The following is a 14,621-nucleotide window of genomic DNA, read 5'->3' as shown; positions in this document are numbered from 1 at the left end:
GAATGGAGGGCACAGTGCAAGTGTGGACACTGCTCCATTCACGACTATGGGACTGCCGGAAATAGCAGAAACATCACTTGTCCATTTCCAGAACTCCCATGGCAGTGAACGGAGTGGCCAAGTATGCAAGGCTTCTCTCTGTTCACGAGACAGAAATAGGTCCCAGAGGCGAGACCTGCATCCATCTGACAATGGCATATCCTAGCGATACACCAATGTCTCAGATGAGACAACACTATTAAATTAAACCAAGAGCAGTAAATGTTCGCTGTTTTTTTTATCACAACATGAATTCAACAAAATAACACATGGAACTTAAATACAGTCTTCTTATAAAATGTCAAATTAAATGCAATAGTATAAAATCACATGTTCTAGCAGCATTTACTAACAGTGACCTTATCGTACAGAACATGTATAGCATCTGCGAAACAAAACCTCTTTTCATAGGCAGACACTATTGACACGAGCAGTGGTGGCAAACCTATGGCACGCGTGCCAGAGTGGGTACAAGAGGACATAGTTTTAAATTAGAGGGGCAAAGGTTTAATAGTAATATCAGGAAGTATTACTTTACTGAGAGAGTAGTGGATGCATGGAATAGCCTTCCTGCAGAAGTGGTAGCTGCAAATACAGTGAAGGAGTTTAAGCGTGCATGGGATAGGCATAAGGCCATCCTTCATATAAGATAGGGCCAGGGGCTATCCATAGTATTCAGTATATTGGGCGGACTAAATGGGCCAAATGGTTCTTATCTGCCGACACATTCTATGTTTCTATGGCACCAAGAGCCCTCTCTGCGGGCACTCACCTCTGTGTGGGCCGAGCGTAGGGTAGCCACCTGTGCACTATTACTAATGAGCGCTTCCATTGTGGAGAGCTCATTAGTACAGCCTTCGCCCCCCCCCCCCCCCCCCTCTTCTGCTTGTATAAAAAAAAAAAAAACACCTCACCTCATCCATTTGATTGCGCTGCGGGGAACACTCGCTGCTAACTGGATGCGCAGGACCTGCGCTCTAGAGTGATGACATTTGGAGCATTGACTGGAAGCAGCAGGACCTGCGAAACATCATCACGCTGGAGCGCAGGTCCTGTCCTGCCCTGCGCATCCAAGGAGCAGCGAGTGTTCCCAGCAGCGCGATCAAATGGATTAGGCAAGTTTTATTTATTTTTTTGCACAAGAAGAGAGGGGAAGGGGGCATTATTAATACTGTGGCCTCTAATGGGAGCATTATTAATACTGGCAGTCCGTAATACATGATACTAGGGGGCACTAATGGGGGCATTAAAGTGGTTGTCTCCTCTCAATCAATCAACTTTTAATCACTTACTTGTAGTCCTATGAAGGTATCTCTAATATACATCCATCAGCAAATGTGCCTGTGACTCCTTGAATTCCCCAAATGCCATAATTGTTTCTAGGGGTTACGGCCACCGTGGTAATGTTCAGAGCAGTGGCCGGGCAGGCGCACAACTAGTCTATTCTCTGGCTGCTGCGGTGACTGGGTTTCACGGGAGATAGCGCGTACTAACTTTTGCACAAGAACATTCACTCCTAACCCCGGCCACCTCGTCTGAGCTCCTATACAAGCTGCCAGGATTAATAGCACAGCTACAGGGCATGCGCTACAGCCCTGTAGCTGTGCTATATAGAGGTACCGGATTTCTCACAGCACGATCTGCTCTGCGATCCCAGAGGCTGCTGCTGATTCAACTATAGTGACAGCCTAGGGAGCAAGCACGTGCAAGCAAGGAGCGGGGTTGCATCATCCATGCCCTGCTTGCTGTGGTTTGTAACTCCTATTTCAGCTCCAGCCCCAGCAAGCAGGGAATAGAGGCCCTGAGGGCAGCAAGGGAGACTGGAAATAACAAGGCGAGACAACCCCTTTAATTTTACTGGGGGCCACTAATGGGGCATTATTCACACTGGGAGTCACGGATGGGGGCCTTAATACTGGGAGCCACTAATGAGGGTTTTAGTAATACTGGGAGCCACTAATGAGGGCTTTATTAATACTGGGAGCAGCCACTAATGAGGGCTTTATTAATACTGGGAGCACCCACTAATGAGGGCTTTATTAATACTGGGAGCACCCACTAATGAGGGCTTTATTAATACTGGGAGCACCCACTAATGAGGGCTTTATTTTTTAAATCAAATCGTTTTTATTGAACCAATAAATACAGAGTATAACATAAAACAATACGTTGTATTTTCCTTTGCTTTATCCACCATGTGGAATCAGTGTACAACAGTAATCATAGAAATACCAACACACAGTTTTATCAAGTATCTATACATTGCGTGTACACATGCTAAAACAAATATTTGAGACAGAGAGTTACCAATATCTTAACCTCCCCAACATCCCTCCCCCCCCCACCCTGCCCTAACCCCCCCCCCTCCCTGACAACTGGTCTTGACCATTACGAGCCTAAATAACCACGTGAGTGTGAGATAACCATTCACTCCACATTTTATCAAACTTCCGAGGACACCCTCTCATCACATACACCCCTTTCTCAAGTATCAGCATGTCATGCACCTTCCGTTCAAACTCACTCAGTGTAGGCGGACTTCCCTGGATCCACCTCATAGCAATCAGTTTCCTGGCCACATACAGCAACCTCCCCACAGCTACCTTGACAGATTCAGTCCCTCCAATCTCAGACACATACCCCAAAATACACACCTTAGGGTCTTTTTGAATTTTCAATGTCATTTTGCTATTAATCATATTTGTAACATCCTCCCAATAATTACCAACTACTGGACAAGACCACAGCATATGCAACAAGTCCGCACCATCTTCCATACACTTTGGACTCTTGTCATCACTTCTCACTCCAATCTTTTTTAGGAACACCGGTGTTTTGTACACTCTATGTATAATAAATAATTGGGACAATTTGCCCTGTTCGCTCCGGGACACCTTGGGGACCTCTTCCAATATATCTTCCCACTTATCTTTAGACATAACCCCCACGTCAGCCTCCCATTTTTTCATTCTTGAAAGCGGAAACCCCTCTAAGAATTTTTCCAGTAAAAGAGCGTACACCTGTGATATCAGCCCTCTTTCCCCCCCCCCAGTCGGGAGAACCATCTTATGAACCACCTCCATTTGAGCTATCACACATCCTTTCCGCAGTGTGACCTCAAGGGCATGCCTTATTTGAAGATATTTATAGAACCACTCCCTTGGAATATTAAATTCCTGCTGCAGGTTTTGAAATGACTTACATATCTTGTCCTTAATTAATTGGCCAATTCTCGTCACTCCATAAGTTTCCCAGTTCCGAAGTCCTGGTATGGCAAATAATTCGGGCAACAGGTGATTCTTTCCAATAGGGGAAAGTTCACTAATTCCACCCACACCTCTTAGCTGCTTCACCTTTGCCCAAACTCTTTTCATAAGTTCAATAAGAGGGAGTTTTTCCCTCCCAGCATGCATTCCTGAGCCTTCCAGAATGCCCATGAGGTCCCGACTGCCCAGCCAATGCTGCAATATCTGCCCAGTCATGTCCGGTGCTTGTAGATCAATCCATCCCTTAAAATGCTGACATTGGGAAGCCAGAAAATAAATCCATGCGTTAGGGACAGCCAGGCCCCCTTCCGACTTAGGATACTGTAATGTCTCCAGTTTGATCCTAGCCTGCCCATACTTCCAAATAAGATCCCTAAATATAGAGTGAATTTTCTTGAATCTATCCAGGGGGATCCATACGGGAGCATTATTCAGTACATATAGCAACTGGGGCATCATAACCATTTTTAATGAGGGCTTTATTAATACTGGGAGCAGCCACTAATGAGGGCTTTATTAATACTGGGAGCAGCCACTAATGAGGGCTTTATTAATACTGGGAGCAGCCACTAATGAGGGCTTTATTAATACTGGGAGCAGCCACTAATGAGGGCTTTATTAATACTGGGGGCCACTAATGAGGGCTTTATTAATACTGGGGGCCACTAATGAGGGCTTTATTAATACTGGGGGCCACTAATGAGGGCTTTATTAATACTGGGAGCAGCCACTAATGAGGGCTTTATTAATACTGGGAGCAGCCACTAATGAGGGCTTTATTAATACTGGGAGCAGCCACTAATGAGGGCTTTATTAATACTGGGAGCACCCACTAATGAGGGCTCTATTAATACTGGGGGCCACTAATGAGGGCTTTATTAATACTGGGGGCCACTAATGAGGGCTTTATTAATACTGGGGGCCACTAATGAGGGCTTTATTAATACTGGGAGCAGCCACTAATGAGGGCTTTATTAATACTGGGAGCAGCCACTAATGAGGGCTTTATTAATACTGGGAGCAGCCACTAATGAGGGCTTTATTAATACTGGGGGCCACTAATGAGGGCTTTATTAATACTGGGGGCCACTAATGAGGGCTTTTTATTAATACTGGGGGCCACTAATGAGGGCCTTATTAATACTAGGTGGCGCCAACGGGGGCACTCATTTTACTGGCGCCTGTGTTAAGCCACGCCCCCACAGCTTAACTTCACTAGTATTTTTCAGTATTCAGGTTAAATTGACGTGTTGGTTGAAGTTTGGGTTTTGGGTTGAAGTTTGGACACTCTAAAACATTTGCCATCACTGAATGAGAGCAAAGAACGGATGCAAAGATAGACTTTGCCTCTGGAAGGCCTGGCTTGTCTGGCCCACTGTTTTCAGGGAACCTCTCTCTACTGGGAGGACTTTTTGGCTACCTTACCACAGCCATTTCTTTGCAAGGGAACATTTTACATTAAACTGTGATTAATTAGAATTGATTGCAATATAGAAACGGTGTCAAAAAGGACAGCAAAAACTATCCCTGCGAGTCCAAATTCTGCACATTCCTGAACTGCACACCCAACCTAACCCCCCCCGCCCGGTGATTGACAAAATTCTCCATATTCGTATGCATAGGGAAAAAGTAGTCATACAGCTGTGGGTGCGCATGGGAACACACAGCTCTTGAATATGCCGGTCTTAAGGCAGCTGCAAGTAATAAAAAAAGGTTTCTCAAACTACGCCCTTTTGAGACCTAAAAGACGCCCAGTTGAAATCAGAAGGGCAGCATAAGTGCTGGAATAAAGAAAATAAGCTCTCTTAGAAACTTACGTCACTGGCCCTCCAAGCTTTTATAGTTCTATCCTGGGAAGCAGAATACAATAAGCCATCTCCACCCCACTTAATAGTGGTCACTGACTGTGTATGACTGGTCAGGATCTTCTGGCACTGCCCCATGACAGTGTCCCAGATACGAATGCTGCAGTCTTTGGAAGCACTGGCAAGGTACCTGCACTCTGGGTTCCTAAGAATAAAAAAATACAGTATATAACTGGGATACATTACAGATATGCAAATTCACAACCCTATATCTTGGATGCAGGGCTTTTTTTTTGTAAGGAGAGATGGTGCTCTGTTTGAGTGCTTCTCTCTCTTCATTCCAGTGATTGGTGGGGGACCCCATTGATCACAACACCTGATATAAAAAGTTATTTTTATAAGTACAGGTACACTTTAATCCCTTTTCAACCTTTGCTTTATATGTATGGGCAGTGAGAAGTGAGTTCCCGCATTCCGCAATGCATTTACGGGATTAGGTGGGCACTTAAGCCGTAACTGCAGTCAATGCTGATCACCGCATGTATGGAGTCTACTGAGAGATAAGGCTACCTCTATAACGTCATCAATACAATCGCAGGGTGCCTGCGGTTGCCCTGGCAGCCTTACAAAGCTTTCCGGGTCTGCCAGCTGTAGAAGTCTTTGATGCCCAGGCCCCAGGTTGGGTCTCATAGACAACTGTGTGAAACTGACAGTTTCAATGCAGTACAATACAGCATGTATTGTACTGCTTTGAACCAGCGATTGGTCCCTCAAAAGTTGAAGTTCTCTAGTGGGGCTAAAAAAATAAATAAAAGTGTTTATAAAAATCTAAGTTTAAAAAACAAAAAAAACAAACCCTCAATCCAGTTACGATTGTACAAAATAGAAATAAAATAGACATATATCACCGCATCCGTAATGACTGGCTCTATAGAAATATAACATGATGTGCCCAGTCAGGTGAACATCAGAAAAAAAAATTAGAAAAAAAAAATTAAAAACTACGCCAGAACTGCCATTTTTTTTGGTCAACTCGGCTCCCAAAAATCATATCAATCAATATGTCGTATGTGCACTAAAACAGAAGCCATGAAAACATTACCTCATTCTGCAAAACACAAGCCCTCACACAACAGCATTGCCAGAAAAATAACAAACACGGCTCCCAGAAAATGGCAAAACAAAAACATGATTTTCATAATGCTTTAATTGTATAAAACTGAAAAAAAAAGACATTTGATATCACCGTGTCTGTAACAAATGGCTCTATAAAAAAATCACATGATCTACTCCATCAGGAGAATGCCAAAAAAATTAAAATAAAATAATAAAATCTAAGCAAGAATAGCCATTTTTGTTGTCCTTGCCTCTTAAGAAGCATAATATCAAGTTATCAAAAAAATCTTATATACCCCAAAAGGTACCAATGAAAACATCAACTCACCCCACAAAAAATGAGCCCTCATACGAGAGACCATTGCCAGAACTAAATAAAAGCTCTGTGTATGCTACAATAACAAAACCCAAAAAGCAATTGAAGAATTGCTGCCTATTCTTTATCCTGGGGTGTTGCTACTGTGGAATACCTCAGGGTCTCTTCAAATGCGACATGGAGCCAAAAACCATTCCAGCAAAATCTGCCCTCTAAAAACCATATAGGGTCCGTTTTAGCCCTGTGGTGCACCCGTACAGAGGTTTATGATCACATATGGGGTATTCCCGTAAACTGCAGAATCGTGATAATAAATATTGAGGTTTGTTTTGCTGTTAGCCCTTGCTGTGGAAATAACTGGGTTAAAATGGAAAATCTACCAAAAAAAAATAAAAAATAAAAAGTTTTTAAATTTCCCCTCCATTTTACTTCAATTCTTGTGGAACACCTACATTTTGAATAATTTGAGGGGTGTAGTTTCTAAAATGGGATAATTTATGTGTGGTTTCTTTCATATAAACCATACAAAGTCTGTTCAGAACTGAATAGGTCCTTAAAGTCAGTTATGGAAAATTTCATAAAAATTTTAAAAATTGCTTAGAAAATTCTAAACCTTCTTGTGTCCTAAAAAAATAAAATAAAATTTACAAAATGGTGCAAACATGAACTAGACCTATAGTGAAGGTTTATTAATTATTGCGAGAGAATAAAAGCTGAGAAATTCTAATTTAGAAAATGTCTACTTTTCCCAAATTTTTTTAAATAAAAAGGGAAAAAATATTGACCCAAATTTACCATTAACATGAAGTAAAGTGTGTCACGAATAAAAATCTCTGAATGGCTTGGATAAGTAAAAGCATTTCAAAGTTATTACCATATAAAATAACATGTCAGATTTGCTGCGCCAGGAAGGTGAAAACTGGCTGTGTCTGGACGGGTTAAGATTTTTCTTTCAGAATATTTCAGCATTATTTATAATTTTGCAGTTATTAAAAAAGAAAAGAAACATGCCAAACTTACAAATGAAGAGGCTCCCAACATAACCAGGTTATCCACTTCGAGTGTCCTATTAATGTTTTGCCAATCTGCTTTCCTGTGTTTGGATCCCAGATAAAAATCTAAAACATTTAACACGGATAAATAAATGAACAATTAAATATTCACATATTAGTACTAATGGAATAAGTAGTGTTCATTGAGCATTAAAGTGCTCAGGTGCTCGATTAGAACACTTTGGGATGCTCGGAAGAGCACCCGAGCACAATGGAAGTCAATGGGAGAACCCGAGCATTAAACCAGGCACCCCTGCTCTGAAGAGGGGAGGGTGTCTGGTTCATAGGAAAAGGTCAGAAAATGATGGAAACTCCACCGAAATGGTTCGGGAACAGCATGGGGAGGATGTCTGGATGCATCTTGGACTCCCAGGTCACTGCTGGGAACGATGTTGTCTGAGTAGTACAGCACTTTTACAGACTGACAATAATACGCACCAAACCAAAGATAAAATCGATTTTAGAGGAAAAATTGTTAGGAAACATTCTTTCCTGTATATTTACTAGTATATAAAGTGCAAGTGCTGCCAAAAATTACAAGGAAGAGGCACTCCGATACAACCTGTATATCACATAAAGGAGGGCCTCATTCACATTGTGGTACAATTGTTCAGGTAGTGGGACTCCTACACTCATAAAGCCTATGCACTAAGTGAAAGGGCTGCCAAAAATTACCGGCACTCTAATACACCTTTTATTACACATAAAGGAGGGCATTACACACACCCTTGCCCTGCTGGTGACCCTCAAAAACATTAGGGGTGAGGGCCTGCTGCTGAGCTGACCCTCTAAAACATTCGGAGCGAGGGCAGCCTAATAAGCATGTTGATATGATGGAGGAGGAGGAGGACAAAAAAAAGAAGATTGAACCATATTTTTGTGATGGAAGGGGTGCATGGGAATACAGTGTATTCAATACACCATAATAGCCACATTTAAAGTACCTTTATGTTCAGCCGCTTACCTCTGGTGGAGTAGAGAAGCCATGGGCAATCCAGGCCTTGTTCATTTTTATAAGAGTCAACCTGTCAGCATTTTCAATTGACAGGCGGATGCACTTATCAGTTATTATGCCCCAGAAGCACTAAATACCCACTCTGACAAAACGCTGGCGGCAGGGCAGGCCAGCACCTCCAAGGTGTAGAGCCACGTGTCCAGCTTGGACACCCAATAGTTGTAAGGCAAAGATGGATCACTGAGGACGCTTACACGGTCTGCTACGTACTCCTTCACCATCTTCCAAAACTTTTCCCTCCTTGTGACACTAGGCCGCGCATCAGGGTGAGGGTGCTGGCAGGGTGTCATAAAACTGTCCTAGGCCTTGGAGAGTGTTGCCCTGCCTCTGTTGGAACTGCTGTGTGTTCCCCTCGTCTCCCCAAGGAACTACGTCCTCTGCCGCCAGTGTTGTCAGCTGGAAATTTATGGAGCAATTTTTCCATAAGGACCTTCTTGTATTGCACCATTTTGCTAGTCCTCTCCACCACAGGAATGAGAGATGAGAAGTTCTCTTTGTAGCCGAGGTCGAGAAGGGTGAACAACCAGTAATCTGTGTTGGACAAAATGTGTATAACGCGAGGGTCACGGGAAAGGCATCATAACAAAGTCAATCTTGTGTGCAAGAGTCCCAACAGACAAGACTTCGCAGTCCTCATCAGGAGGATGACTCCCAATCTCATCATCCTCTTCCTCCTTTTCGGCCCATCCACGCTGAACAGATGGAATAAACCTGCTATGGGTACTACCCTCTGTAGCGGAGGCAACCGTCTCCTGCTCCTCCTCATCATCCAATTTGCGCTGAGAAGACGAACGGAGGATGGTCTGGCTATCACCCTGTGTAATGTCTTCCCCCATTTCCACCTCTTCCACGTGCAAAGCGTCCGCCTTCATTGTGAGCAGCGAGCGTTTGAGTAAACACAGAAGTGAGTAAGATGGTTACGCTGATAATAGCGGCATTGCCGCTCACCATCAGTGTTGATTCCTCAAAGTTGCGTTAAACCTCACAGAGGTCAGACATCCATGCCCACTCGTCGCTTGTGAAGAGGGGAAGCTGACTGGAAAGGCAACGACCATGTTGCAGCTGGTATTCCACTACTTCCCTCTGCTGCTCACAAATCCTGGCCAACATGTAGAACGTGGAGTTCCAGCGCGTGCTCACATCGCACATTAGTCGGTGAGCTGGCAATTGCAAGCGTTGCCAGACTGGCGGCAGCTGTAGATGACTTTCGGAAATGGGAACACACGCGGCGCACCTTCACCAGTAGCTCAGGCAAATTGGGGTAGGTTTTGAGAAACCGCTGAACCACTAAGTTGAACACGTGGGATAGGCATGGCATGTATGTGAGCTTGCCGAACTCCAAAGCCGCCATTATCACTCCATACTCCATACGGCCATTATCAGACACAACCATGCCTGGTTGTAGGTTGAGTGGAGAGAGCCACAGCTCAGTCTGGTTCCTTGTACCCTGCCACAGCTCTGCGGCGGTGTGCTGTTTGTCACCTAAGCAAATTTGTTTCAGCACGGCCTGTTGCCGCTTCCCCACTGCAGTGCTACACTGCTTCCAGCTACTGACTGATGGCTGAATGGTGCTGCAAGATGAGAATTCAGAGGTTGAAGTGGAGGAGGAGAAGGGAAGGGGGGTAGGGGGGGGGGTTGCAGCACTAATGTAGGTGGTGGCGGAAATCCTGATAGAAGTAGTGCCCGCAATCCTTGGCGTCGGTAGCACCTGTGCCATCCCAGAGTACGACTCGCTCCCGGCCTCCACAACATTCACCCAGTGTGCCATCAGGGAAATGTAGCGTCCCTGGCCAAAAGCACTTATCCATGTGTCAGTAGTTAAGTGGACCTTCCCAATAACTGCGTTGGTCAGGGCACGGGTGATGTTACTGGACACATGCTGGTGTAAGGCAGGGACGGCACACCAAGAAAAATAGTGGCGGCTGGGGACTTAGTAACGAGGGACGGCCACCGCCATCAGGCTGCGGAAAGCCTCAGTCTCCACAAGCCTAAATGACAACATTTCCATGCCAGCAATTTGGAAAGATGCGCATTTAGTGCTATGGCCTGTGGGTGGGTGGCTGGGTATTTGCGCTTTCGTTCAAAGGCCTGGGGTATGGACATCTGTACACTGCGCTGGGACAGAGAAGTGGATGGGATAGATGATGGTGCTTGCGAAGGTCCAGGTGCAGGGCGGGAGGCATCCGGCCTGCGTCTTGGACAGGGGATTGGCCAGCACGTAACACTGGGGACTGGCCAGCACGTAACACAGGGGACGAGGAGGAAGTGGTGTGACCCGCAGACACCGATTGTGGACCCAGGCATTCAGCCCACCTATTAGGGTGCTTTGATGCCATGTGGCGGATCATGCTGGTGGTGGCAAGGTTGCTAGTGTTCACACCCCTGCTCATTTTGGTACGGCACAGGTTGCAAATGACAATTCTTTTATCGTCCGCACTTTCCTCAAGAAAGCGCCAGACTGCGGAACACCTACCCCTTGGCAAGGGAGATTGCTGCAAGGGGGTGCTCCGGGAAACAGTTGTGGGCCTGTTTGGTGTGGCCCGCCTTCACCCTTTTTCCACCCCAGTGCCTCTTTCAGCCTGTTGCGGTGCTGCGGATCCCTCCCCCTCTGTACTGCTGTCCTCGCTCGGCTTGCCACCTTCCCAGGTTGGGTCAGTGATTTCATTGTCCACCACCTCCTCTTCCACTTTCTCACTCTGGTCATCCTCCTGACTTTTTGACCTAACAAGAACCTCACTTATTGACAACTGTGTCTCATCATGATCCTCAACCTCTTGAGACACTAATAGCGGTTGACTTATTGGCAACTGTGTCTCATCATCATCATCATCCACCTCGTGAAACACTAATTGCCGTTCCTACCGTCATCTTCTTGTGACTGTGGATGCTCAAGAGTTTGGAAATCAGTGCACAAGATCTCCTCATGTCCCTCTTCAAGCGGGCTTGGCGAGAGGGCCAAATCAAGGAATGGCGATGAAAAGAGCTCCTCGGAATATCCGAGTGTGGGATCACTTGTTTGCCAAAACTCTCCATGGTGGGAGGAAGGAGAATCAGGGTGAATATTCTGTTGACCAGACTCTTGGCTACTGAGACTGGACTTTGTGGAAGACAGGGTGGTGCTTAACTGACTGGAAGCATTATCTGCTGCAATCCAACCAACCACCTGGTCGCACTGGCGTGTGACTTCGAGAGTGGTGTCCTGCGCCGCCCTGCAAACTGGGACATAAAGCTAGGTATCGTGGATGAGTGTGTTTCTTGTGCTCTGGCAGCAGGCACAGTTTACTGCTCCCAGGGCCACTTCCCTGTCCCTTACTGCTCGCCTTGAGCATATTAAATTGTAAATATGCTTGCAAGTATGTCACATGTACACTAGCGCAGGTTTTGTACGTGTATGCGCAAATATATTAAACTGAATGTCACTGATATTTAGGATGCGCAAACGTTATACAGGAGATGTAGCGCAGGTAAATGTCGCCAAACAATTGCGATGAATGTCACAATTATTTAGGATGTAGCAGAGGTTGTATTACTGTCAGCAGCGGCCGAACAATTGCACGCAATTTAGCGCAGGTTGCGCTAATATATATTGCAGCCAGATAAAACAATAGTCCTCGAAAGGACTTTTGGGTCTCTAACACAGCCAACAAACGTGAGGGAAGGAGACTCGAGTATCGCGCTCGAGCACACATGGTGTTCGGCTGAACACCACGATGTGCCGAGCATCGCGACGCTCAAGTGAAAATGGTGTTCGGCCGGGCATGCTCGCCCAACACTAGGTATAAGTTATATTAAAATGATCAAGTAAAAGTGACCACAGCTAGATACTGGAAGTGATGCTTCTGGTTGCGATAACCATGTTATGTGATAGACAAAATAGCTGTGGTCACTGATAGCTCTGTTTAACTGATAGCCAAGAGTAACTCATAAGACCTGGTTATAGCATATAGAGGGAGGACAGGCACCAAGTCAAGTCCGACAAGTACATCTTTGAAAATGTTCAATAACAAAATTTAGAGACTGTTCACAGGGGGGCAGATACATTGCAGATTTTCTAGCAAGATTTGGAAAGAAATTCTACTGCATATTAAAGTACCAGCAAACTGGATGAGACTTTCCCAAATCCCACCCACATGCTAAGTAAGAAAATCCATGTGGACTTCACATGTAAATAGACATGTGGTGTCGAATTTAAATCTGCAGTGTCTCACAAACCCTAAGTTTGGGGTGCTTATGGAGCAAGAATTTTGCTCCAGTTTACATATTGATTGCCTATCCCCAGGACAGGTCATCAATATCAGAATGGTGGTGGTCCAACTCCAGGCACCACCACCAGAGATTCGAAGAGGCCACGGTGCCCCGAACGAGCTTAGGCTTCTTCCTAGACCATGTGACGTCATATACATTTGGTCACAAGGCTTAGGCGCAGCTCAGTCCCATTGAAGTGAAAAGGGCTGTGCTGTAATAGCAAGCACAGCCATAATCAAATGGATGGTGCTATGTTTGGAAAGCTGCAAGGAGGCTGCAGCGCTCAGATCTGGTTTCCATTCTGTCCTCAAACAGCTGAGCATAGGTACTCATCTCATAGTTCTTGTATGGTTTCCATGTCATTGGTCTGTGTGCTCTCGCTTGTTTCCCTGTTTGCACGTTTACGAGACATCACTATGGATCACGGCAGGAGGGAAATGGCCATTGAGGTCTAAAGCCATTTTAAAACACATTGAACTTCAACATACAACAGAAGAAACATACCTGGCTATTCTTACAGCCGGATGCCAGCTTCTTCCCATCTGGGGACCAAGCAATGCTTAGCACCCAGTGTGTATGCCCTGTAACAAACAAAACATGTCCCCATTACAAAAAATACAAGAACAGCAAGCAACACATGGTGAACAGCCTGTCGGATCCGTCCTGCCGCAAGTGTGAAAATACCCTTAGCTGGGGTTTCTTTTGCACTGGGCAGTCCAGATGCAGATCTCCTAGGATTTCATATGTAGCATGAAGGTTTCCCTTATAGCTCCTGTTACATACACTGGAAGCTTTACAGGCTTCACACTACATACGAGAAGTTTTGTAAAGTTTTTGTCTGGCTCAACATTTTTCCCCAACAAGCAGTACTTCCTAAAAAGGATGAAAATAAAAACTGACAGCTAATGGCAAGTCCTGAAACATATTGCACTTCATAGCCAGAGTTGATCTTTAAAGGAATTCAGTTACAAATTCTGACCTTGGAAACTGGTTGATAGCACTAGGAAGGAGACTTGGAGAGTTGTTTAAACATACCTTTGTGGATGTTCCTAATATCTGCATCACCAAGGAGATGTTTTAACCATACAAGTGGTAAAACGGCAAGTGCCCTCTTAGTGTTCCCCAACGCTTAAGTGCCCTTGAGTGATGGCGGTAGAGGATTTCTGGATGGATGCTACAGCCTTCACTCAAGAGCAGATATAGCTGATAAATCCAGTGTTACATAAAAAGGTGTTATATATATATATATATATATATATATCTCTATATATCTCTATCTATATCTCACACACATATATACATACATACACACACCCTGTATATATAAACACACCATAATGTACATACATTTGTTAATGCCACAATGCCGCAACTGGTTAGGACATGAGTTGTGCAGGCAATATATACACTACTCACAGAAGGTTAGGGATATTTGGCTTGTGGGTGAAATTTCAGAATGAACCTAAAATGCACTCTAACCTTTACAGCTGAACTTAATGTGACCTTCTCTTAATTTTTAAATGCACATGTCCAAATGTTCAATGGCAAAATTCAAAACAGGTGTTTGATCCATGAATCGCCCAACAAATTTCCTGGCTCAATTAGAATTGGTATTTAAACAGTCCTCCTCATCATGCTGTTCACATTTTGACATCATGAGACCAAGAAGACACCCAACAATTGATCAACACTACGAGGCTTCAAGTAGGATGTTCTCAGACGGAAGTGGCCACTGAGTGTCATCAGCAGTATGGAACAGAGATACAG

The 14,621-nt window shown here is 44.7% G+C and overlaps 1 protein-coding gene across 1 annotated transcript in view; it reads right to left on the bottom strand.

The window, feature by feature from the left end:
• The window catches only part of NLE1 (notchless homolog 1), a 52,769-nt gene that overhangs the window by 25,989 nt on the left and 12,159 nt on the right, over nucleotides 1–14,621 (bottom strand). The window contains exons 5-7 of the mRNA XM_040424693.1: nucleotides 13,359–13,435; nucleotides 7,563–7,660; nucleotides 5,123–5,315 (exon numbers count right to left, since the gene is read on the bottom strand). Of these exons, the coding sequence (XP_040280627.1) occupies nucleotides 5,123–5,315; nucleotides 7,563–7,660; nucleotides 13,359–13,435 (368 nt within the window). The remainder of the gene's footprint in view (nucleotides 1–5,122; nucleotides 5,316–7,562; nucleotides 7,661–13,358; nucleotides 13,436–14,621) is intronic.

This window comes from Bufo bufo, chromosome 3 (genome assembly GCF_905171765.1).
Source record: "Bufo bufo chromosome 3, aBufBuf1.1, whole genome shotgun sequence".
In the NCBI taxonomy this organism is placed as follows: domain Eukaryota; kingdom Metazoa; phylum Chordata; class Amphibia; order Anura; family Bufonidae; genus Bufo; species Bufo bufo.
Note: the sequence above shows the minus strand (reverse complement) of the source record. Positions and strands in the feature narration are given on the sequence as shown.